Source organism: Merops nubicus, unplaced genomic scaffold (assembly GCF_000691845.1).
Source record: "Merops nubicus isolate BGI_N331 unplaced genomic scaffold, ASM69184v1 scaffold11301, whole genome shotgun sequence".
In the NCBI taxonomy this organism is placed as follows: domain Eukaryota; kingdom Metazoa; phylum Chordata; class Aves; order Coraciiformes; family Meropidae; genus Merops; species Merops nubicus.
In genome coordinates, this window is record NW_008589039.1 from 1 (window position 1) to 25,770 (window position 25,770).

General features: G+C 39.2%; 1 protein-coding gene across 1 annotated transcript in view; it reads left to right on the forward strand.

Moving 5' to 3' along the window:
• Positions 1–6: 6 nt before the first annotated feature.
• WNK1 (WNK lysine deficient protein kinase 1) overlaps positions 7–25,770 on the forward strand; it is a gene marked incomplete at its 5' end in the record, with an annotated part of 99,873 nt that continues 74,109 nt past the window's right edge. The window contains one exon of the mRNA XM_008949455.1: positions 7–507. Within this exon, the coding sequence (XP_008947703.1) occupies positions 7–507 (501 nt within the window). The remainder of the gene's footprint in view (positions 508–25,770) is intronic.

Genomic DNA, 25,770 nt, shown 5'->3' on the forward strand with positions numbered 1-25,770 from the left:
TGCGACTCCAACGCTACGGCCTTGGAGCTCCCCAGTTTGCAGCCCGCAGCGCCCTCGGCCCCTGTCTCGGGAGGCAGCGCCGCTCCCTTGGTCTCTCCCCCGGAGTGCGTGAGCCGGACCTCTTTCATCGTTGTCAGCGCCGCCCAGGCTCCCTTGCTGCTGCGGCAGCCTCCACCGCCTGCCCCGCTTCCCCTCGAAGGACAGTCTGCTCAGGATCCCACTGCCACGAAGGATGCCGCCCCGCTCTTGCCCAAGGAGGAGGAGGACGAGGCGACCGTGCTACCCCCCACCAGTGTTGCTGGCAGCGTGTCAGCTTCCAGCCGGGAATTTGAGGAGCGGCGAACGCAGCAGGAAGACATCGAAGAGCTTGAAACCAAGGCAGTGGGCATCTCCCCAGATGGCCGCTTCCTGAAGTTTGACATTGAGATTGGAAGAGGCTCTTTCAAAACTGTGTATAAGGGTCTGGATACGGATACCACTGTGGAAGTCGCCTGGTGCGAGCTGCAGGTAAAATAATTAAAAATTGTGAATTACCAGAGTGCAGTCACTCTCCCAGGTGCTAGGCTGTGTGCTTGAATGAGGTGAAATCCATCAGCTCGAGAGCTCTGCTTTATTCAGACAGGGAATTGCATGCCTTACCTGAGGTACTCCTTTGGAAGAAAGGTGCGGCCTTGCCTTGGAACCAGTTTGCCTTTTAGTTCTTCCACATGCTCTGGTCTCTGAAGAAATTTGTAGCTTTATCATCAGAAAAAGTACTACAGTTCTGCTTCTTGCATTTTACGCCTCCGCAATGTAGCTTGTAGGATTGTAAAAATGCTTGTACACAGCTTCAGGGAGACTGAGGTAAAATACATAAGTGGATGTCAACTTGAGAAAGCCTTAATTTGTCAAAGTTTGTTTAGGTGCTTTTTTTTTAGGAAAAAAGTGAAACGGGTGTGAAATTAACATTTTAGTATGTTTGTGGCAGTGAATTCTTCTAGGAGATAACTCTAGAACATACACGAAGTCATGCAATGCACAACGTCATTTAGTTTTGCAGAGCTGCTTTTTTCGTTCTAAGCTCTAGAGTTCACGCATGATACAGGTCCAAGGAAAGGAAGACAGTAACTGTCTCCTTTCTGAAGCTTTAAAAAAAATCCCTGAGGTTTAACCTTTCCAAGTGACCAGTGAACTAAACTGGCCTAAGATGCTACTTCTCTGCCAAGTTTCTAGCCTGAGCAGAGCCAGAGTTCTGTAGAAGCCCAGTCTGATGATGGCAAGAGCACCCCACGAGATCCACGCGAGTCAGAGCTTGTGTAACAGAGCAGGTTGCTGTGCAACAACCTTAAAAGAGGTGGGAAGAGCTTTGAGTACCAGAACAAACACCTGGTGTACTAGTTTTTCAAAGCCTTAGCACTAAATGAAAAGGTTAGTGCCTCTTTTTTAGTGTTGTGTTTTGGTGCAGTTCACAGAGGGGTTTGTGTAGTATGGCTTTATTATTGTGTGTGTTCCCATCCAGTTTAGGGCAGACAAAAGAGCATTGGGTCAAAATCCCAGAAGTCTTTGTGGGGTTTTTAAGCAGTTAGCTGCTCACAAATGACTGCTAGCAGTGACTGCACCAAAACTTCCCTCCTCGCAAAAGCAAATTTATATCTATTCCAGTGAAACTGAGGTAATTTATTGGGAGATTTCTTGATTTATGTTCACATTTGCTTTTGGATGATTGCTCAGGCATTCTACCAGGATCTTGGTTCATTATGTTGCAGTCATTATTCTATGCTTATGGACTGTGGAAGTGAACTTCCAATTTTCTTTGTGACCCTTAAGCATGCATGCCCTGTTCCTCTGTACTTGCTGCAGTGGCCTTCTAAGCATTAATTTCCGATTAAAAAAGTGAAATGATCCAGTGTTGGGTTCTGTTTAAGCTTTTAATGTGCAGTTTGAACAGAGAGGAGATTAATAATCTACCAAAACTAAACGAATTCTGATTGAAATTTTCATCTTTGGAGTTTTGGAGTTCCTTATCTTTAACCCTTGAAATCTCTTGTAATCTGCACGCTTTACTTACTGATCAGGAACTAATATTAGCTTGGCATCAGTCACTTTCCAATAATATTCCATCTGTGAAATGTCTTGATCATCATCAATTCCACGTGGACAAACTGTCTAAAGAGGCACCTTCTTTGACATAATTTAATAAAGCAACTTATTTATAAAGGGCGTGTTACTGAACTTTCAATTGCTTGAAAAATTCTGTGAATAGTGTTTAAAATGACAGATTGCAAAAAGCACGAATCAAAACACTTGTAAGGGGGGAAATATTTGATGTTTTGGAGGTTAGCTACATTGCAGGAGTGCCTTATGGGTTAATTATTCTGAAGGCTGTGGTTTTCCTCCTGTAAGGAGACTGTGTACAAAATGACAAGTTTGAAACAGCAATATAAATTTTATAGCTGTTAAAGGTATTTGCTGAGGGAGCCAGACTCTACGGCTGGTAGAATATTTTAAGATTAAGCCCCGTTTTATTGTTTGTGTCTAGAAATAAAAGGAGGACCTTGGTATTTATTGGTATAATAGGTACATCCACCTCTTTTTCTAGGTAAATATAATTGTTGACAGGTTAGTGATATTTGTTGTGTTATTTGCATCAAAGTACTATCCAGATTTGCAGAGATGGACTGCAATTTAGATCATAGAATCTCAGAATTATTTAGGTTAGAAAAGGCCTTTAAGATCATCGAGTCCAACCATTAACCTAACTCTGCCAAGTCCTCTGCTAAACCATGTCTCTAAGCACCAGATCTACACGACTTTTTGGTTTTCCAGAATGCCATGGTTTCAGAATTGGTTAACCTTCAAAGTATAATTATTTTATTAGGGAAATGTGAATGATTTTCTTTCATGCTACATTATACTAACTGTAGCTAACTGATGGTTACTTTTAATTGTCTTGAAATAATTTTGTTTAGTAATAGAGCTTTTCTTCTCTATTCATGATAGAAAGTATAAGCATCCTGGATGTCCCATCGTTTTAGAGTCTTCGAAACACTGCTGCTGTAGTGGTGCCAGAATGAGGCTGCTTAGCATGCTTATGCAGCCTGAGTTCTTCCTCTCATGGCTTCGCTGAAGTTGGTAAAGGTGTATCACAGTTCTTGGTTGCAGTATGTATGACAGAATGGGGCAAGAACAGTTGCTACTTCTGCAGAGTCTTTGGGTGTTTGTCTTTTAAGGCTTTTCTAGCATGCCTAGAATGCTTCTGTTTCTTTAAAATCTCTGTTTTGAAGGGAACAAGGTATCAGCTGCTTTTACAGCATTTCAGTATTGAAGCAAATTCTGTAGTAGGAATCTTGTGGATCAAGGACAACACAGAAGACTTTGTGGTGGTGTCTGGCAAAATGACTGTAATGCTGTGTAATGCAACTGTACCTAATTTTTATCTATATGCCCTGTAAAGTGTAAAATCTGAGAATATCGATATGCTTCCTTGCAAAAGGAGTTTGGGTGCTGTTTATCAAATGCAGCTTGAGTTGCTGATGGTACTGTGGAGAATATTGCTCTGTAGCCTTAAGAAGGCTCTTGAACTGCATTGTAATGCCCCTTATGCTTGAGGTACTGAACTGTGGAGGAAGTAAGAGGAGAAAGAGCTGAAATTCAGTGTGACCTAATGGTGTTCTTAGTGTATCTGGCAAGAGAGGTCCTTGGCAAGACTCTAGTTTTTCTTGATCTGTGAAAGATGGGAAGATCTGCTTTGAAGGAATTATTTCAAGGTTGTTTATAGATGTGTAACAAAGTCCGAACAAAGGTGTGACTAATGGACGATACTAGTTACTTTGTGGCCTGGCTGTAAAGCAAATTGTAACTGAACCTAGTTGAAATACTGTATGGAGGTATTTAAATGTGAAATACCCAGGAGCTCAGCAGTGACTGCCTAGGGCCAGTTCTCGGCTTCAGTCACTACAAGGAAATTGTTGGTGCAGTGTTAACTGTCAAATACTTTTATTCCCATTGTGTATATTCATCTCAACTCTAGTTATTCTGAGTCAAGTGTGCCTCCTACTGTTGTTATTAGCACATCTCATAAATTGACCGAAGGAGTAGTTAGGGTTACTGCTTTAATGCTCTTTAAGTAGGTAGAAGTTGGCAGAAGAGGTAACTGCCACTGTTTTCTATTTAAAGTAACTTTTCCTGTACTGTTGTGTTACTAGTTAAGTCTTTTAAAATTACATTTCTAAGCTGCGAGTCTTTTCTCACCTCTATATATTTCAGGTAACATTATGGCTGAAGTGTGATGCCTTTTCCTGTTGCATTAAATTTATCTATGCAAAGTAAGGCTATTAAGCCAAAGGTAGCAAGAGTCAGTTGACTGTAAAAGTCAGAACTTGGAGGTAATGTGTCATCCTATGAGTCACTGTTTAAGTTTGATTTGGTTTTAAATCAAGACTGTCATTTAACTTCTGGTTTACAGAACAATACTGGGTGGTGCTGTCACTTGCTGGACTGCAAAATCTTGTATCTGGAATTATTGCTCTGGGTTATGTCATTCAAAATAGTAATTTTTCAAACATGAAAGTGCGCTTGATGACATGGAGGTAAATTGAGCTCTTTTCTGAACTGTGTTTGTCAGGTGTTTGATTTTTCTCTCATTGGGAAGGTGTCTTCTCTTAAAGGAAGCATCGTTTAGAAACTGTTGTTAGATATTTACAGTAGTTGAAAACACGTTCCTGATAAACTACATGTATTTGACAACAGCACCACTTGTCTGGTATGTGCTGTATCACTCCTGTCCTTTGTATTTCTATGACAGAAAGGGTAGGTTGGTCAGTCGGCAGTTACAGTTCATGAATGCATCTTTCTGCTGGTATGTCGCTCTGCCATTCTTACTCTGGCTTCAGTGCAGTGTTAGTCAGGTTACTGTGCTTACCGTGTGAGCTGCTGAAGGGGGACAAGGAGGTTGAGGGCTGGCTCTAAACGAGATAGTGCTTCTGGGTGTGAAAAATGAGTTTGAGAAGCAAGAATGGTTTAAGAGTATATTGTACTCACTAGTTTGAGGGGAAGCTGAATGTAAATTTGGTTACCTTTGGTTATAATTCATCTGAGTAATAAATTAGTGTAAGTTACGTGTGTGCGATTCTGTTGCAGACTATGTACTGTAGACCAAGTGTAGGGTACAAACACTCCAACTTAGAAATGGATTTTCCTTTACATAGGCAGTAGCAATGGGAAAACAATTGAGAACAAGCATAATGCCATAACTGAATGTGAACCAGGAGATTCTGTAATGCCCTCTGTTAAAAACGATAATGCAACTGGTTGTTGCTTTATTGCAGGAAGAAGCAAGGTGCTAAACGATATTTCCATATGTCAGAATTTTTCTGAGTGTAGCAGTGTATAGAATAACTTGAAACTCACAATACAGGAAGTTGCTTGGATATGAGGCATATCTTCCCTTTTAGTGACACTTCACGTTTAACTATACCTGTCTTTATCTTGTAGACTAAAAGTTGTGTCTAATACTGCTTTTTAGGTCAGCAGACAACAATGGAATGTAGTTTCTATACTCTGGAGTATAGACTCCACTGCAGGCTCACCATGATAAGTATCAGCTTACTGAAGTCCAAGTAGAGTTCTTAAAAATCCCTTTGCTTTCTGGACTGGTGGAGCTGGGAACTTTTCAGAAGCTGCATATTCAAGTCTGACAACCAAGTCTTATCACGTAACGGGGTGGCATCCTGCAGTGCAGTCTGTTATCTTAAAGCCAGTTGTGTCTTGCTCGCTAGGAGGGCTGACTAGCTCTGATGCACAATTGTAGAGCTACGTTAAACCAAAACGGAAAACCAGATCAAAATCTTCTGTGCAGTGAGAGGAAGCTGAGGAGTGTGGACGAGGAATTAATCTGTCTGACAAGCTGGGTTAGAAAATGGTTGTATTCTGCTACTTCTGGAGGAATAGTGAGCATTCTAAAACAAACATTCTTTGAAAGCTCTCTCTGTGGTTTAATTTTGAATATTTAAAAATGTGTTTTATAAAACTTTTATTGAAAGACCAGGCTTGAGTCTAAAGTGGTATGGGGATGTGCGTGCCTACCTGGTACTTCACACCAGTGTTTGAAATACTCTACCAGTCTGTGAGCATTAACTACATGTGGCTACAGCCGCTGTAACAGCAGCAGTGTGCCTTGTGTTCGTGACTACTGCTGGGTCAGATGCATAATTGTCACAAGTGTACATTAATAAAGATGTGTGACAATCTCTATGAACATCCGTTGGTCCTTATTAGCTCTTTTTCTGCTCTCAGCTGTACAAACTCCAAAATACTGAAAGGAAGAAGCTGTAGAACCGTAACTGTGTAATTGGGTTATAGCACTTCATGATTACACTGGATTCTCAGGTGTCTTCAAGTGGGCACATATATAGAGCTTGACGTTTTATGCAGTAAAGTCTAAATTTTCTGCGTGGAGGGGTGTTTGTGTTTCTTTTTTTGTTTTGTGTGTGGTGGGGTAGAACAAGTTACTGTTACTGGCTTTAAATCTCTGATGTGAAAATCTCTCCTTTGACTAAAGAAAAAACCTAGCCATATTCCTAAGTGTTTGTGCTGTAATTGATACAATTGACAACTTGATAAATGACATGGGAAAGGAGCCAGACTAATTACCTGCAGATATATAAACAGTGGTCAGGCTACCTCAGAGTTTACAAAGGTGACCCTGAAAAAGAGAAGGGAGCTTTAAAGTGTGTTCTGTAGCTGCAGCTGTTAGGAGACCTCTGCTTAGGAAAATAATCTTACCTCAAAGGGATATCACTCTTGGAGATGGCTGTGGTTCAATTTGTAACTGGCTGGTTCTGAGGCGATAAATATAATCGGATAAGTACATTCTGAAAATGCAGGATTTCTTAGGGAAATAAACAGGTTCTTTTTATCAGTTTGGGTGGATTTGAGAGCTGCAGAATTAAATCTTTTAAATGAGTTTTTTTTGGGCTATTGTAGTTTAAAACAAAAACACTAATCTTTATAACTAAACTTCTGAGGGCTAAGAAGTATCAGGACTATAATCTTTGAAAGGGAAAAGAAACCCCACCTGATAAAACTCCCTGGAGACATCCTGCAATGAATCCTTTGAGAGCTGTCTAGTAGAGTAATAAATAAAACAAGCAGTAATAGATCTGTGGTCGTCTCCATGGATGCAGCGCACAGCGCAGTGTCTATTCAGTACCTTTAGCAACATCCCTTTGGGCCACATGATCTTTTTCTTATTTTGTCACTGTGTGGGGTTTTTTTTTCTGTTTCATACCAGCAGTTTGTTCAACAGCATGGCTCTGACTGTCACCCAGGTTCTCCGTACTGCATGATACAAAGTTTGTGCGAAGCAGTGGCAGCCTTGATGCTTCCTGTCATGCATCTCTTCAGAAAGTCTCATTTCCTGTAAAGATCAGCAACCTTTTCTTTGACATCACTACTTAGTTCTTCTAAGTCGTGGTTGAGTTGAAGTAAAAGTTGAGTACATTTCCTTTCCAGCCTAGAACTTCACATTTTCAAGGTTGTCGTAGTCTACATAATGGCTGTCATATTTGGGCTATGAGAAGAATAATATCATGCAAGTTTGCAGTGCTTCTGCAGCTGGGCATAGGACATTTTTCTGGCAGAGTGCGTGGTGGTATTTTTTTGGTATGGTATAAAGTTACTGCTTTTGACTCTTAAAACTTTAGGTGATGATTCCATGGTTTTAACTTGATTATGACGTGTGTACGCCATGTCTGAAAAAGTCTTCCAGTATATGCTCTTGAGTTGGGAGTGACCTCAAAAGGCCATCTAGTCCAACCACCCCTGCACTAAGCAGGGACATCTCCAGCTTGCTCAGAGCCCCATCAAGTCTGATTGAAACAATTGCTCTTCAAAGAGGAGGATTTGTAATGCTGCTTGAAAATCAGTTTCTTACAGTAGTTGAAGGCTTTTATCTAACATGAGCCATCTGAAAATCTTTTGAAATGTGGTCTTAGAATTCTTGTCCTAATGAATGAGATGCAAATTTCATACTGGATTCGTAAATATCTTTGTGCAAGCTGCTTACAGTCCTTAGAACTTCCTTGTTGCTGGTTTTGAGAAGCATTTAAGCTATGTACTGAACCTCTAAACAGTGTTAATGTTTCTGGTCAAGATACTACAGATATCCTTTGTTCTTCTACCTTATTTCCAGCTTCGTCAGCATATTTAGAAATTTTCATACCAGCACTTCTCAATGTGTGGTTTCTGTTGCTCTCATCATTCCCCTTGGGGGAGCTGAGGTAAGTGGAGAGGTGAATAGGGTTGAATCTGTGGCTCACTTGAAGTCATCTTTGAGAGAAGGAGCTAGCTTGCTTCTTGTCCTATGGTCACAACCTGCAGAATTCTCCTTAAACTCATGCTGCAAAGGATAAAGTTTGTGTTAATGATGTTCTGTGCTATGTGATGCTATTTTTTTCAACCTAAATGAGGACCTTGCAGCAAGATCAGTTATTATTACTATTACTGTGTCTAATCACAAGCAACTTAACATAGAGCTTATCTTTCATCAAAGGGAACTACACCCTGCTAAAAACTGGACTAATATCATGGTCTGTTTTTGTTTTTTTCTTTGTCTTCCAGAAGCTATTTAAATATTACTATGTATCTAAAGCAGTAAGCAGTTTTTATGAGGATAACTCATTCTAAGTCACTCAGAGGGACTAGGGAAGTTTGGATTTATCACTTTAGGTATAAGCAGAATCTTTGGGAATGTTACCTACCTACTTAGGACCCTCCAAAAAAGGTGTTTATACTTGATGGCCGTCTACCTTGTAACTAAAATATCTACGAGCTTGTAAGTGACGTGTCAATGTTACTGGAACAAACGCTTTGCCCAGGGCTGTGTGTTTCATTGTAGGGGATGCTATTTCTTTTTGTGCTCCGTGTGCTACAGAACAAAATTCCAAAATCATCTGGCTTATCTATGGACAACAGTGTGTGCAGCAATTCTCTGGAGCACCCATTCTGAGGACAAGACCACTGTGATGCTTTTCAAGTCTTATAATTTCACAAGTGGTCAGCAGGGCTTCTAGCATGTTGCTAGTAAGCTTAAAAAAGAGGAAGCTTTGGCAGCTCTGGTACCAACTTGTGATGTGGATGCTGTGTTTTGAGCCGTAGTCAAGAATGGCTCTGATCCTGTCAACTCTGTTAATAAGCAGTTATTGATAGAAACTTTCGATACCTATTCACTGAACTACTATTTTTCTGTCTTAGAATAGCAGATGGTGTGGAAAATAAGCATTATTAGAGCCCTTACACAAGGGAAAAATGTTGTTTCTGTTTAGCTTTTCTGGATCTTTTTCATCTGGATGATTTCAGCCATTCCTAATTGCATTTTGCCAGTAGCTGAAGATAGTGGTTTCTGATAGCAGATTGGGGGCTGGCAACAGAAAGCAAAAAGCTGCAAATGGAAAAACTCATTTAACTGATTGAGTTTTGCTACCATTTAGAAGAATTTGAAACTAGCAGAAATACTTATCTTTTTGTATGCAATTCTGGTAAGTCTGAAACAACTATGTAGGAATACTGAGCTAAACAGGAGGTAGTACAAAGCTGATACCAACAATTTTATGCATTTTATCTGTTTTTAGCCAGTTAATGTAGTCTCATGGTAGTTTAAGACTGACTGATGGCCTTACCCAGTATTCCTTGGACATTTTCCTCTCTTAGAGTAACCTTGTGACTTGTTTCTGCTTTGCTGTCTGTTGCTGGCAAGTTTGACCTCAATACCAATGTATTTTCACTGCTTCCCTCCTGGCAAAGACTAATGACATACAAACAATAACCCACAAGTATTGCTATTAAAAGGTTCAGCAATCCAGGCTGATTATCTTAAGGATCTTCAAATCCGTGTATGCTTATGAAATATGCATCTGTTAACAGCAGTTTCTGAACTGTTAGCAGGTTTTGCTTAAATGTTGCAAAATGTTACCATGTCTGTCTTCAAATCTGCTGCCTCTAAGGGAGGCTTTTATTCTCACAGATATTTTCCAACATAAAACTATGTTTGCTTTGTTTCTTTATTCAGCTGCTTACAGTATGCTTTCAATTGGGCAATATAAGTTGTGTATATATATAAATGCAAGATGCCAACTTAATGTACTCTGTTTTGCTGTGGCTGATTTGAACTTGGAGCCTTTGAGTCTTCTTTAAAGGAAAAAAAAAAATATAAGTGAGACTAAACTTGAAGAGTTATTGAGAAACAGCCTGTTCAGACAAGTATCCTACCTTAAAAATACTGTCTGAAAAGTGACTTTTTTTTTAATGTATTGCCCTCTCTGGATGTAGACTAATGTAGAGATTTGCAGTATGTAGGATGGCCTTTGAGGGCATGTTTTTTGATTTACATTTATTATGATTTGGGCTTTTCTGTTGTTAAGCTTGCCGGGAAAAGTGTGCTGGAAATGGAGAAACTGCAGAAATGTCTGACAAACGCAAGATTGAGTTTTAGTTTTAGAATGTTTTTTTTCTGTGGTTTTCTGTATTTCCTTTACATGAAACTTGAGCTTTTTCTCTGCAGACAAGCATCTGAAAAGCAGGATGCATTTCAGGTTATCTGTACCTAAAGGCACTTGACTTTGTTTTGGTCCTCTTGATAGCAGCTAGGAGCGTGTTCAGGTGATGGCACGATTTCTTTTGTTGGGCTCTTTATACAAGCCTGAACATGTCTGAGAGGTTCAGTATTTACCCTCAGGAATAAAAAAAAAAAAAGTGAAAGGGCTCTGGTTTGCTGCTGAAGACTTAAATAGTGTAGTACCTTAACAGATGGTGCATGGTCTGCACCTGAAGTTCCGTCATGAAAGAACTGTCTTTAATACTCAAGCTTCCTCAAGGAAAATGTTCATCTTTCCCATGGACTCCCCTTGGTTTTGTAGACTATGTGCTTGAATGTTGAGTGCTTTTTTTAGTGGTTGTGGCAACAACAACAAAAAATTCTGTATGATAGCACTTCAAATAAGAAATATAGCCACGTCTCTTGTCTATATCTTGGGACTAGGGTTCCAAAAGTGTGCTTTGTTTCCATCAAGTATGAAATCTTACTTGAGTATGAAATCTTACTTCTCAAATTGGGGCAAATCCCAGAAGACTAAGCAGAATTGAAGTTCAATTAGTTGATGTTGGAGACCTAAATCTGTCTTTACTGTTGAATTAAGTGGTTTATTCTGAGGAACTTTCAGGGTTGAAAAGGCTTTTACAAGACAAAGGTGAGGAATAGCAAAAAAACTTGTTTCTTAGGATGTACATGACATGTATTTTAAAGTTTTAGGACCAGGCAAGTTTAAAAAAATTGTTTCTGAAAAATTCTATTGCTCTGAATGGCTAGTTTGTGAAAGTATCATTAACATACTTGCAATAACGTTTGTGGATTTCTTCACTGCTTTTGGCCAAAAAACCTCCCTTTGCATTCTTAGTTTAGTAATATCTTATTGAATGAGTAATCTTTTTTTTGACATATCTCAGTTTCTCTTTTTTTTTCAGACTTGTGAATTAAGTATTTGTGTACCTTACATGAACATGTAAAAGTCATTCTATGCATGTATCCAGACTTTAAGTTGTATAAGGGCAGCAACCAGTAATGATGAATATTTTGTTGCTATTTGTGGATTTTTTAATATTTTGTACTAGATTGTCAATATTTCACCTGTACGGTGAAACTTTGACTATAATTTAGGTATTGGAAGGAGGATTTGGAACTGGAGAGAGATCTATTACAGGCAAGCATCTGTGACCTAGTTAGTGGTAGATCTTCACTAGCTGTTCCAGAAGGTTTTCTGAATTTGCTTTTGAAGATACATAGGGGAAGAGCTCTAAAGAGTTGAACAAGAGTGAGAAAAACTTTGCGGAGTATTGCTACCTCAAATGTAGAAATATTGAGAAAACTGCTAATGTACCTAAGCTATAAATGGTTTCTGCCTGATAAATCCATACTGTAAGATCCCATTATTTCTTGGTATCTGGAAGAAAGCATCTTGGATTCTAAACCATGTTAGTGGTAGGGTTTTGAATTGGAGGTTGCCGATATCTGATTCAGAAGAATCTGCAAGAACCCTGGTAGTTTTTTTCAAATATGAAAACTAATACTAGTGCAAACAGTAGTTATATCAAATGGTGAAGCAAAGAAATGGTTCACTTTTGTGAGGAAAGTGCAAGTAGCTTTAGTTTAGGCTGAGCTAACCAAAGGAAGAAAGCCAGGATCAGCTATGCTATAGCAGTTAGCTGTAGTTCCAACATCAGCAAAATCATTCCCGAATTTCTTTGTGGTACGTTCTGTAATTTACTATTATTGCAAATTGCTGGTTGGTGTTCTGAATTGTTTAACTGAAGGCTTGCTGCACTACAGTTCTTCAGTGGTTTGACCTCTGTCAGAAAATAGTATGGGCTTCTAATGTGGCATCTTATAAGATAATACTAACTTCTAAAGTATATATGTGTTGGGTGATTTTTTCACTGTTGTATCACATCCAAGACTATATGTTGCTCAACTCATGATTTTGATAACTTGTTGCAACAAACCACGTGGTTTGGGTAAACTTCTAAAATTTGAAGGAGTGTAACTACTTTATCTAAAATCATTGATAAATACCAGGTAATGACGCAACTGGTAGGCATGTGAGCTAAGCTGGTGTGGATGAACGTGGTTAAAAAGCAGCAGGCTGTAAGCATAGTGATGGTTTAACTGTATTTTGTCGCTTAAGAGGAGTGTGAAATCTGAGGAAGTTGGCATTGGAATCCGAAATGGAAAGAATTAGTTGGTTGATGATGTAGAAAACTGTTTTCCACTTTCCCTTTGACTTCTGTCCTTATCTTCTTTGGCAATAATATACAGGGAAATGGTATCTTTTGTTTTTCTTGTTCCTGTGTGGGAATGGTAATTGTTCTTGCTTCTTACCTGTTCAGGAAGTATTCTCATTCCTCCCTCTCAACAAGACATTGTATCAGTTATTGCCAATGTAAATTTTTTTTTTTTTTTTTTTTTTTTTACTTTATTTTCTAACTTTGGCCTTCCTGAATCCTCCTGTAGTCCCTGTATAAGCCATCTGGCAAAACAAGGACTTTTTTTTTTTTTCCCCTCTCTCCTCTCCCCCTCCCTTCTCTTTGCATGCTCGAATGAAGCAGATTTTCTATCTGTGTTCAGCTACCCTCTGCAAAAGAATGAGCATGATTAAAACTTGGATCTAAATTTTGACTCCTGGAGCTGCCTTCTTCCAAACTTAGATTTTCCAGCTGGTAAATCAATTTTATCCATGGAAATGTGCTTACAGTTCTCTTGGGAATTTGCCTTATAGTCAGTCCTGCCTTCTCCCTTCCCCATTCTCAAGCCTAATCTCTTTCCAGGAAGGGAAAAAAAAAATCCATGGACTAGATTGAGCCTCAGCTGAATAGGGTGTCTCATTTCAGATATACTTTCTGCTGCTTCTCAAATGACCAAAACATAAGTGACAGCTGAGTTGTCTGTTTGTCCTGGGTCAAGGGCAGTCCAACTCAGCAGTTTCCCTTTCCTCTTCCCTGAGTTTTGTTTGGAAGCAGTAGTGATTTGCCCTTCTATATAGTCATCCTCTTGTCATGAAGACCAGATGGAAATACGTCAGTTGTTTCATGTATAAATACTCAGTCCAACAGCTGAGTTTATCAGGAGTCACTGAGATCACAAGTTGGTGACCAAATTGTTAGAGGGCTGTATGCATTACTCTAACTTGAAATAAAGCTCTACTGTGAAATTGTTAGGTGTGGTCTAAAACTTGCTGAAAGGAGGAGGAATGAAGCTGAACCACTTAAATGCAAATTCCTTTTTCAGGTGAAGCTACTCTTTGTAGAGTATTACAGATGTCCTTTTCAGCTGGTGCTGGGTTTTACTGATGTTTTTCCTAAAGTAACTAAGAGGATTGGTCTGCAATCTTCTAATTGTCCTCCTTTCCTTTGTAGTTTTAGTAGGTAAGAATGTTTTTCCCAGACTATTAGCCTGTGGTCTTTAGGCCAGTTGATAATCTTCAGTCTGTGTTTCAATGTGGATTTCTAGCAAAAAAAGCTGAGATAGCCGATGTGATCCTAGCTAACAATGAATCAAGTGTAATTAGATTCATAATAAATCTACCTGACACACTTAATTAAGAGGGTTACCTTGCCTTTACAGGTTGTAGAGGGGTTTTGCTGCCATCCGTGTGCAAATAAGCCTTGATTTATTCCAATAATACTGAGAAAGCTGGAGTGGAAGTCTGCCAATGACCATTGGCTATTTGGTTGCAAACTGCGATGTGTTGCACGGGCTGCTGAGCATAATGTGAAACAAAGTGCCATAAAAAAAAAAAAAATTCAGTGCTAACTACATGACTGAAAAAGCACTTTAATAGGAGAATGGACATTGTCATTAACTTAAAATAGTGTCTCTGCAGAAAAAACAACGTAAAGTGAGATCGTAGTGAAGACTGCATTATATAGGACTGAAACTGAATTGGAAATAAAATAAAATGTTGCAATAACTACAGATTTAGACTAAAAAAAAAAGAAAAAACCAAACACACAAAACCCCACCAAAAAATCCGGGAAAATTTGCCATGTTTTAGCTGAACTACCTGCTTCTCAAACTTTGAGAGCCTGTTGCTCTAAAAAGCTTTCTGGTGTAAAGTGGTACTTAAGATATTTTTAATGTCTACAATGAATGTTTTTAGAGAATGGAACAAAAACAGTAGGAGCACTGTTAGCACCTAGTCTCCACAGGCCTCAAAAAAAAAAAAAAAAAAAAAAAATCCCCCCCCAAATTGTCTGCTTGAGTTGCTTTGTCTGCATAGATCTCACTTTTGCTTCTGTGTTTCAGAAAGGTTAATTTTTCTGACATGTAGAATTCACTGATGTAGTGCTTGTGCAATAGAAGCCCTTACAGCCAATATGAAAGAGGTCATTTGCAGTCCTGGGGGTTTGGGGCATCTAGTGGGAGTTAGGGGTGCTGGGGCTTTTCTGGAGTCCTTTAATGAGGATTTTGTGGCCTTTGCATTGAGTGTGTCCTTCAATAAAACTTCAGTTTTGTTTGAATCCAGGTATTTGGTCTACATGATGGGAATGGAGAGCATGTTTTTCAGTGATGTATCGGTGGTGTTTATACATATTTTAAAAAGTCTGCAACTTCCTTGCTTCAGAATCATGATGGGCTTCAGTTGTCCATGTTCTCTGACTTTCTGTAAAATAAGTTGTCTGTAATAGGTCATATTCTGATAAGGGCTGTTTTTTCATCTCTGTATTGGCATGAGATCTCTTGCTTTGGTGTCAAAGCACTAGGAAGTTTTTCATCTAGAATCTTATCTGAATAGCCATTTTCTGGTTTAGTGCCCGGTTTACAGTTTGAGGGTCCTGGAGCTCTTGGAAATGGAAAGTTATAGCCCTTGCCTTAGTTGTTTTTCATGGATTTTGAATGTTGGTTAGACAAGTTTTGAAAAGTTTTTTTGAACAGTTGGTTAGACGTGGTAGGATAACAAAGTGTCTTGAGCCTCGAATGGTGACTGCTGTGAACCAGAGGTCAAGGGTCATGGTGCTATACACTTTATCACATCTTTGGACACGTTCATAGAAGATAAGAGGAGCTGACTGTCTTATAGGAGAAACGGAGTTGAATTAATTTGCCTTTTTATCAGTTTAGTTTCACTTTTTTTTGTAAATGTCTGTGGCTAATGTGTTGTTTTTTAATTCTTTCTGAATGGTGGAAACACAGAGGCCTATTTGTATCTAGCAACAAGCCCACGTTGCGCCAGAGTGTCTAACAGGACTATGACTGGTTATACTATAACTTGGAGACTCCAAACAATAGCGTGGAGTTGTTCTGTGGTTGGGGTTTTTTAGTCTTGTTTTTTTCCTCCCTGTTCCTGTTGGAGTACTTGCCATGATTTTTGTCGTCTTCAGTGTTCCTACAGGATTCCTGCTACTGCACCTATGGAAAAAAAGTTTGATTGGATGAGGAGTCTTGGTTTTATCTGTCTTGTATCTTGGCTTCTACTTCAATGTTTGACTAGCACTAATGATATTGTGTAAGTTGACTATAGGGACCCAAACGGTTATTCCATTACAAGCATGCCCCCTTACCTGAAAGAAGTGGTGCAGAGGAAAATTAAGGACAGAAGGTGGCTTAGAGGTAGACCAGATGGCACTGAAGCTACTTCCCGTAGTTGTTATTGGTGTGAGGCAATATTAAGTTATTTTGCCTTATAGGTTGTGGATGTCAGCTGTGGTTTGCTTTGATCCTGAGGGATCATCTCCTGAGGGAGATGTGTATTGTCTAGTTGTCTTTCTCGCTGCTCCCTCTTACCTTGTCCTAAGAAGTGAACTTACTCCACTGGATTACTTGCAGGTCTAATTTGGATATTGCAGCTGTGGAGCTTTGGATAGAAAACACTTTCTGGAAAGTGTTCTTTCAAAATGCTGCCAGTATTTTGAAGGAATGAGTTTCATGTGTTATGTTTGAAGTGTTTTGTTTTAGAACATACAACCTGTAGACCATTTCTGGTTTTATTTGGAAAAGGACCTGCAAATGGGGCAAAAGTTGCTGTTAGCTCTTTTCAGTATCCATACTAAAAGCATTAGAGGAGGATGCTCTCATGCTGAGCTGGCTAAAAATCCAAGCAGTATAGTATCAGTGAGGTGAAACTGCACGAGAGAAGTCATTCTGGGGAGTTCTTTGGGTAAAGTGACGTGAAGAGGCATCTTGCTTACTTTTGCAGCCCCTGTTGGCAGAAATCCTACCACAGCAATTTGGTATTTGAATGTTCAGTGCAAGACTTGGTGACAGTGCCTAAAGTGGTGGTTTGAATTTCCTTGCATTCCCACCCATCAGTTGGCATAATGGGAAAGTTGGCTTCTATTTTGCTGAAGTATGAAAACTCACCTGTCTCTTTCATGTTCATGATGGGCTGAATTCCTATGGTAGAACTGCTGACACTAATCAAAGGGACAACACATGTCTTTGCAGATGAGCTCTATTCTCATTAGTCCTTGGAAATACTCTTGAAATTTTGTCTGGTGCCATGAAATCTTTTGGTTTTAACCTGGACTGGGGTGAGATGAAAAGGGTCTGTGTCTGAGAGCCCAGAGTGAGAAATGGGTGGCATGTTATTGTCATGCTGCTGAGTTAGTGCTGTGTGGGTGATGCGTGTGCCTAGTGTGAACGCTGGGCAGCTTTCCCCTCTTGACAGTGTGAACATAGTTTGCTCGTCCAGTCTTTTGGACTGCCTAGTCAGTCAAACAGATCATCTCTATAGCATAGGTATGTAACTTTCCTGGAGTTTGGATGTGTAACAGTCTGTGATCCTGCACTGTTTTTGGATTTTTGGAAGAAATGTGTTGGCAATGCCTTATATTTATGTAGTGGTTGTCTACTTTTAAATTAATTACCAGGACACATGGAACTAATCTGTTAGATAGCACCAATTAAGTTTGATTCCTGTCCAAAGATCCCGCTTTCAATTGCCTAGCTGGTTTGTACCTTCACCACCTGGGCTGCAAGCTTTCAGGACAAGTATCTGCCTTGAGCTTAATTGTTTAAGAAGCTTTAGCCAAGATGATACAGATGCTTCAGAGGAAAGCACATCCTTTGGCGCCTTAAGCTTTTGTCCTTCAAAGCTGCGATGCAGGGACCTAAAAGCAGTGTTGAGACAGGTGGGTTGTCTTTACACTGAGGAATTGTTGCCAAGTGAAGAGTGTTCAGGTGATAAACCTTTTAAATAAGTGGTATCTTCTAAATTTGACTTACCTGGAGACTGTATAGTTTTTAAACTCTGAATACTTGATTCACATTCTACCCTGACAGTAGTCTGTGTTAGCATCCATGTGATGGCATATTAAGAAGTTAATTCAACTTACAATGTGTGTTGGCTTTGTTTCACCAAAGCATAATTACTTCTTATACAGCACATGCAAGTCAGACCCTTAGGATGGGAAGTTCAAGACAAAGCTGTACAATGTAATTTATTTTCCTTGTTTGTGTTGCAACTGTTCAAGCTAGTAAAGTTGAATGTTCTCAGAAATTACTTGCTTCATGAGGACATCAGTTCCTGTTCCTCCAGAGCAACTTAAGTTTTCAAATAGAAGATCTTTTGTGGAAGAGCAGCCTCTGTTTTTGCAGCAGAAGAATTTGCAGCTATTAACCTTGATGTTGAGATGATAGGGAACTGGCTTTGGTATAGGTATGTTGTAGTTAGTCTGATGTAAACATCTATGAAAACATACTGCTCAAATGGCTTTAGTTACAGTAGATTTGGGTCTTGCAAAGTGATTTATTTTTGTCTTAAAAGCAAATGTCCTTGTCAAAATCTGACCCACAAGCCTTGAGGGGAAAAATTATATGGATAGAATGGAATCTAGATTTTTTTTCCACTAGATTTGGAAATGATCACTTTCTGTGTAATGTATTTTAAAATACAGGAATTTTTATGTTTACAGTTTGGCCTTTTAAATACCTCTTGAGTTTTTAACATCAAACTGTACTGCTGATGTTCTCAGTTTAACTGAAGTAGGGCCACTAGCAGACACTGTTTCTATGCAGACTGCAATTAGACATATTTGGTTTTTTTAATGGTAGTAGCCATGATTGTGCAAAGGGAGTGGCAAAACTGAAGTCCAAAGAAAGGTATGTAAATGAAGGAAGTGCAAAAAATCTAAACAGTAGGTATTATATAGCTAAAACATAGCTATAACCAGAGTAGTACTTGACTGTTTTTAGTTTTGTTCTAGTGTTTGGTAACTAGAATACTGTATGGGAATTCCTTTTTAATTAGCTCAGAGTCAGGTCTGTGCTATGTCTAATGTTGTTTGCTCCTCCTGGGAAGTGGAGACTTGGGAAGGGAGGGTTGGCAGGAATAGAAAAATAGGAAAAGACAGTTATCCCTTGGACTACATGGAAGTTATTCCCTCCATTTTTGAAAATAAGGTTCTGGATAATTGTAGCTGTAATTTTTTTTCTGTGATTTTAAGATTTCACCATGTTCTTACAATACCATTTCATTCCACTGTCAGTCTTTGGAAAGAACATTAATTTTGGAGAAAAGCAGCCTATTTCTACAAAGCTGATGGCTGCCAATAGATCTCTTGTGCAGTCCTTATTTAGATGCAAGCATATTGAAGTCAGTTGAGATAAGAAGAGTATGAACGTCTCTCATACTCTCTTCTTGAATTAGTGGCACAAATTTCAGTTTCCACCTTACAGCCTGATGTGTGACTAATTCTGAAATGGAGTAGTTTGGACTGAGTCAGCAATTTAGTATGTTGAAAGTGCTCAGGCTGACTCGGTTTGATTTGCATTAAGCATTAATTTGCTCTGCAGATGTAAGAGCCAAACAGATTGGTTATGTGAACCTTCAGCAGAAGGTGACTGAATATGGACCAGGTCTATGTGAGAAAGCATACTTCAAAATAGGAAATTATGAGAAAGTTTCTGTGAGATTCAACATGTGTTGGAAGCATACGATTAAAATAGCATCAAAAAACTAGCAGCCTCTGTAGCCAAAATGCTGAGGGCCAGAGCAAGCAGGGGGGGAACTGCAGTTCTTTGTTTGCAATGCAGTCTGGATTTTATTACTTGCAAAGTGAAATCACAAGGGGGGATGGCTGTTTTGGATAGACACATATGTTGCAGCTCATTCTGGAGCAGCCTGTTCATAAATATTTCAGCCTGCTAACAGCTTTGAAGATAGGACTGTAACTCTGAGGCTGATTCATCTGTCCAGCTCCTTGGTCTCGCCCCCTTTTCACAACTGCAGGCTGTTAAGTGTTGATGCTGGTGTGGTTAATCCTAAATTCTGAGTTTTAAAACTTGCTTCTCTGTACTCCAATATTATGGCTGGGTAGTGAAGCCTATTTCCAAAATTGCTGAGGTGCTTCAGCAGCAGGTGCTTCCATTTGGCCCTCACTTTTGGGAAGCACCTCAGATGATGAGTGATTAAAGTACTTATCTTCTCTCTCTGCCTCTTTTGTAGTAATTCAGTTCAGTGGCCCAAGCTAGGCACCTTGAAGTTCTAAACACAAACCCCTGTGGTGGTAACAAGAAAACTGTTAAGAATTTTCTTGTGTTTTGAGGATTTAAAACTATCTAATGACACTTTCACCTTTTGATGCCCTAGCAAAAGAGATCTTAGAATTGGACTCTCAAGAGACTATTTCACAGAGCAATCTATTGAAAGTACTGAGGTCTCTGTTTGGATTATAGCCACCATGTGGAAAAATAGTTTTATACTGTAGCAGTAGGGTCTTAAGGAGGAAAAAATTACAAAGCTACCTAAAATTCTTCAAAAGGAATAGGTAAGGTTCTCATCAATATTTCTAGATACTAAGCATTCAAACATTAGAATTTTTATTGGAAAGTTCTTGGCACTTGAACTGTTTGAGTTAATTGAAGAAAAATTGGAGGTGGCCAGAGGATGGGCAAAGGAAATAGTTCTCGGGTGCTTCCAGCCTGATGCTTCTATGGACTTCATCCTGTTTCTACTCTCATCCTGTTGCCTGGTAGTTGGACAAAAGACTCTTCTTCTGAAAATGAATACGGTTGATCTATTAGATATTTGTGCAGGGATCTGTCTGGGTCCTGTCTCTGCCTGTGAAAAAAGGGTCCCTTGGTTGTCTGAAGAGTGGTGAGGGGTAACTCCTGACTGACTTTTCTAGCAAGAGTAAGCCTGTACACTTGTTATACTAGTAAATAGTGGATTTGAGACTAAAACCAGGTCTGAGTATCTGTTACCTTCATGATACTGTCTTTAGCTTAATTAAAATAGTTTTACTGGGATGTTGTTTGAGGTTATGTGGTAGGGCAAGGAATTGAATTTAAACAGAAATACAGAATGTCTCAAATGAACTTTAACCACTATTATCCCCACAGAAATATAGTTACTGCCACTGAAGCAAGGGATGTTGTACCAGAACGTTGGTGCAGCTTTTCTGAAGAACCACTTTCATTTGAATTCCAGCTTCTATGACTTCTTGTGTATCCAGACTTGCCAAACATAAGTGTTCAGTTGGAGCCATTGTGCTAAGAAAACTTTTTCCAGTGTTAAATGTGATTCAAAATTAGTAATTCTGGTATATGATGGACAGAACATCAACTGTTTTGCTGTATAGGAAGATTATTTGAATCTTTTTAACTCCTTATTTTGGGAAGAGACTCTTGAGTTCACAAGTAAAATTTATTTGAACTGCTGATAGGGTTCTTTAGTGTGATGAAGTAGGTGGTAAATGGAACATAGAGAACAAGGTTCCCTAGGGAGAAGGAAACCTGCTCGCAGGTTGTGTTGGCCCATTGAAGGTAAACCCTTTGGACTACTACATCTTCAGGCATTATAGTTTGTCTTCAAGAAATTCCTTCAGTGTTTCTGTTCAAACAATTGAAATAAAGTGGCACCAGACCAAGGACAGACAGTATGTGACTAAAGCACAATGTAATGAGAAACAGGCTTTTTGGATAAGCTGTAACAGTTTGAATAGCTGATTCATAGATAGGTTGTGGTGAGTATTTGAGGTCTTCTAGGTCTTCTGGCAGTGCAGAATTTTTCCAGTAGTATTCTTCAAAAAAACCCCCTTGGTTTAATACAGAGTAGTCTTGCCAATGACAGTAATACCAAATGTAGCCCCCAAATTACAAGAAAAAAATACGGAGGCTTCAACTTAAACTTCCTCTAGCACTTTTGCCTGGCTGTCTGCTTTGAATCATCTTGGAGATTAGTGTTGATAAGCTTTCATCTCTGCTGTTTAACAGAACTGAATTTTAGTTGTCAAAGCCTTTTGCAGGTCAGTGCAACACTTTGCATTGCCTTTGCATTGCATTTGCAGGAGGTTTTTGTTCCTCAGCTTCTATAAAGTCAGTCCTTTTATGTCCAAGGTGTCTGTATTACCTTGAGTCTTGCTAAACACTTGCTCTTTTTCTGTATCGTATCCTCTGTTGCTGTAGGTAATAGGAGGTGCCTCTGTCTGCATGTCCATTTCACTGTCGTCTATTATATCTTAACTAATTTAAAAATTATTCAGGGTTTAACTGTAAAGCCAGTTATGCTTCTAGATGTAGAGTATGCTTCATCATGCCAGTAGTCTTAGTTGTTCATCCTACCACTTGCCTACTGTTAAATATTTGAAAATTTTCCTTTTCGTAACTCAACTTTGCTCAGTTTCCTTGATCTGTAAAAGATAATGTGTATATTTTAAAATTCACCTGTTAGTGGTACATTTGATATTGTCTGAAGTATTTCTGACACTGAGTAGTGTTTTAGATCTACAGCTTCTCTGGTGTTTGCCAAGAAAGATGTACACTATGCATTGCAAACATAGATGTCTCTAATGTATATGGTATCATTTTGAAAGTCAGCAATAAATGTGAGTGATGCACCAACCTAATTGCATAAGTCAACCTGTCAGGTAAGCATGGAAAAAATTATTACTGCTTCACTTTATAGGGAGCCTGAGACAAAGACAGGCATTGTCACAGATCACAGGAAGACTGCATTGTTGATGCAGTGAGGATTAAAAAAAGTGCTCCTCCAATGTGTTTTAGGACTTTCATGTTTATGAAATGCTAGTGCTAATACTAGTGTTTACACAAGGTATTCCTGAGACCTGGCAAACTTTGGTCACCCCATAAAACTTGATGTTTCTGGACTTCTTTAGTCTTTTCTTACATGAGATCTCTCTTTGATTTTGTCTGTCTTGCAAGAATGTGTGGAACACCTGACAATTATTTAAAGGATTTATGATGAATCCCTGTAGGTTCTCTGAATGAGAGATCTATCTCTGAATGAGAGATATCTCTAGTGATTATTGTAAGGATTTTCTGTTGGCTGCCAGTACTTGGCCTACACGGGGTATGTCATCCTGTCATAACTGATAGTAATCTGCAATTTTGTAAATTAAATGAATTACTTTTTTTTGGAAGAATTTTCAGAAAAAGCAGAGCTGGGAAGAGTAACTTTTGTAGTGTAATTGGGCTATATATGCAATATATGTACTGGTATTGTGTGTAAACTTGAAGTGTGTCCTGTAGGCTGATGGGAGTTGATTTTACAACAGGAGGAGTGCAGGAGGCAGCCTTGCAGAGGCTGCTGCTCAAATACTTGTGCAGAAAATTTGAGTTTATTGCCTCCAGGCTTTATGCTGGGATTTTTGCAAGGGATCTCGTCAGAGGCACAGAAGTACCTCCTACCTTGATAAGTACCTCCTATTTTGATCGTTCTTAGTAAATTTTTGGAGTCTTCATGAAACTTTTGCATGGTTTCTAATGAGCAAACTTTCAGCGTACTGAAAGTGGATGTAGCTAACTCTTCCCATTTGCCAATAGCTTTGTGAAGTATATGGGATGAAGCATCGTAGTATGGTTTTGATTCTATAGATTGATTTGCTTTATCAAGCTCAGTTCACCCTAGTGTCCTAGACATGTACCTACTCACAGAAGGACTCTTACAGTCATAGGGAAGCATGTGAAACAAAGAGCTGAAGTTGCTGTCTTGATGCAGTGAGTTAATAAATCTGTAACGTAACCCAAAGGGATTGTGGAGGAGCATTTTTTCCTGCAATGTTTTCAGTCCCTGAATGGGGAATTGGATTTTCATAGTAAAAAACTGTGAAGATTGCATGAGCCTTCCCTCTCACTGACGAAGCAATCAATTCGGTGCAAAATGAGAATTGATGTGAGCTTCAAAACTTTTAATGAGGCATCTGAGCCAAGTGACAAGATGGTCCAGCTGGTTAATAGCTCATCAAGAATTCAGTTCAGCTAACACTTCAATTCTGTTATAAGCCCTGTGTTGTAACCATAAGCCTTATTGTGAACTGGTATCAGATAGCAAACAGCCATTTATCTTACATGGATCAATTACAATTTTGAAGTGAAAATAAATAGATGAGCAACTTGTTCTAATACCCATTACTATATTTTTATATGCCAGCATTTTGATTACTGTCCCTTATGTTCAGCCTCTCAGAATGAATAAACTGAATAAAAATTTTAGCCATCTCTCTTTTTCCAGACTTCTGTGTGAGGAAACACAGATGCTGCCTAGAGGAACCCTAGAATAGAAATGACTGAAGCCTAAACAGTTGCTTGCCATTCTTAGTCCAGATTCCTGAGGGCATGAGAGATTCCAGAGGAGGTCATGTCTGAGCCATCTACCGTTCAGAATTTTTTTTTTCCCCTGTGCTGGATGTGTGGAGAGCAAAGGAAAGTACATAATTTATTTGGAGTATAGTTATTAATTTATTCTGAAGCTGCTACATAGTTTTCATGGCTGCATTCTGAAGAGTACAAGTTTCCCAAACAAAATTGTGGGATTAGGCAATGAACTGATTAGTCCCAGTCATTGTTTTCTGTGGAAGTGGAATTTGGTGCAGTTCTTTAGTTAGGCCTACTTGGCCTGTGAATGTCGTGCTGATGTGAGAGAGTGGGGAGAGGAGTAGTATAGATTTATATTAATGTATGTATTCATGCAACACAGGTGTGAAAAGCAAGGTAGTAATCCAGAAGAGACTCATAGGTGGTACCATTTTGCTGATGTTTGATTTTCCTGGGAAAGGCAAGGTCTTCTACTGCCAGGTACATCATATTCACGGCTCTTAAAATTTATGAGAAAAAAGAGAAAATAAAGCAGAAATCTAAAAAATCTACAGTGACTGAGTTCTTCGGAAGCCTGTCAGCTGGGCAGATTCTTCTATCCCTTTTGGAGTTCTACAGCTTCTTTTCTCCATCACTGTCTTTTCAAGAGGCGCTTTGGGGTGTAGCTGACTGCTCCAGTCTCTAAGCAGCATGCTCTGGGGAGCAGTGGGCAGGAGCCTTCCATCCGCTATTGCATGGGGTACTGAAGGGCACTAGTGCAGCAGTATATTCATCTTTGGCATTGCTGAAAATTATTCCCACAGTGCTACTGGAACAAAAGATAAACTTTGATATTTGGGATCATACTTTATGTAAGGAAAGAACAAGAAATCCTGAAGATGAAACATTTTGGTGCACTGTTGTCCTGCAGAGAAACAAAAGTGGTTTTCTGCTCTCTGTTCCTGATGCATGTTTTATTTGTGAGCTCCTTAGAATTCATCTGTAACTTCTGCCATTTGCACCATGTGAGGAAATGAGGCAGAAAGGCTTTGTGTTTTAGTGAGCACCTCTGCTGCAGTGTTCCTATCTGCCTTTTTTAAAGCATCTTTGTTTTTGCATGTTCTAGTTATTCCTTACTGCCTGCATCTTGTAGCAGCAATAATAGTGTTAGAAGTAGACTTGGTGTGAATTTTCTTGTGAATTATGTGATACTGAAAACTTGAGGATTTAGCTGACTTTGTTCTAGTCAAAGACATGGAAGGACCATATAATTGTGACTACTTACAAGTTAGATGTGCTAGAGGATCGTGCAAGCAAGCACAAACTTGTGTGCTGATGCCTTTTCTGTTATCAAGGTTTTGCTGAGGATGTCTCTTCAGGCATGGGTTAAGTCTATGACATTGCTGCCACCAGGTGTCTTAGATGATGCTACTACTGTTGGCACAGGTGCTACTGCATATGTAAAAATGGGAAGTGACCACATCAGAGGAATATATTATTGATGTTCTCCCCCTTCCCCTTGTGGTGTTGGACCATAGATTCTTCAAATCTGACAAACAGTTGCAGGATAAAATGAGGAGTGGCACTGGGATCTGCTTCAGTCACATGGGTAGTCTTTAATTGCAGGTATTCCTCCTTCAGTGGTAAGACATAGTTGTATTTCTTATTTTCTGAAACTTAATCAATTATTGATTTTTTTCAGGATATGTATA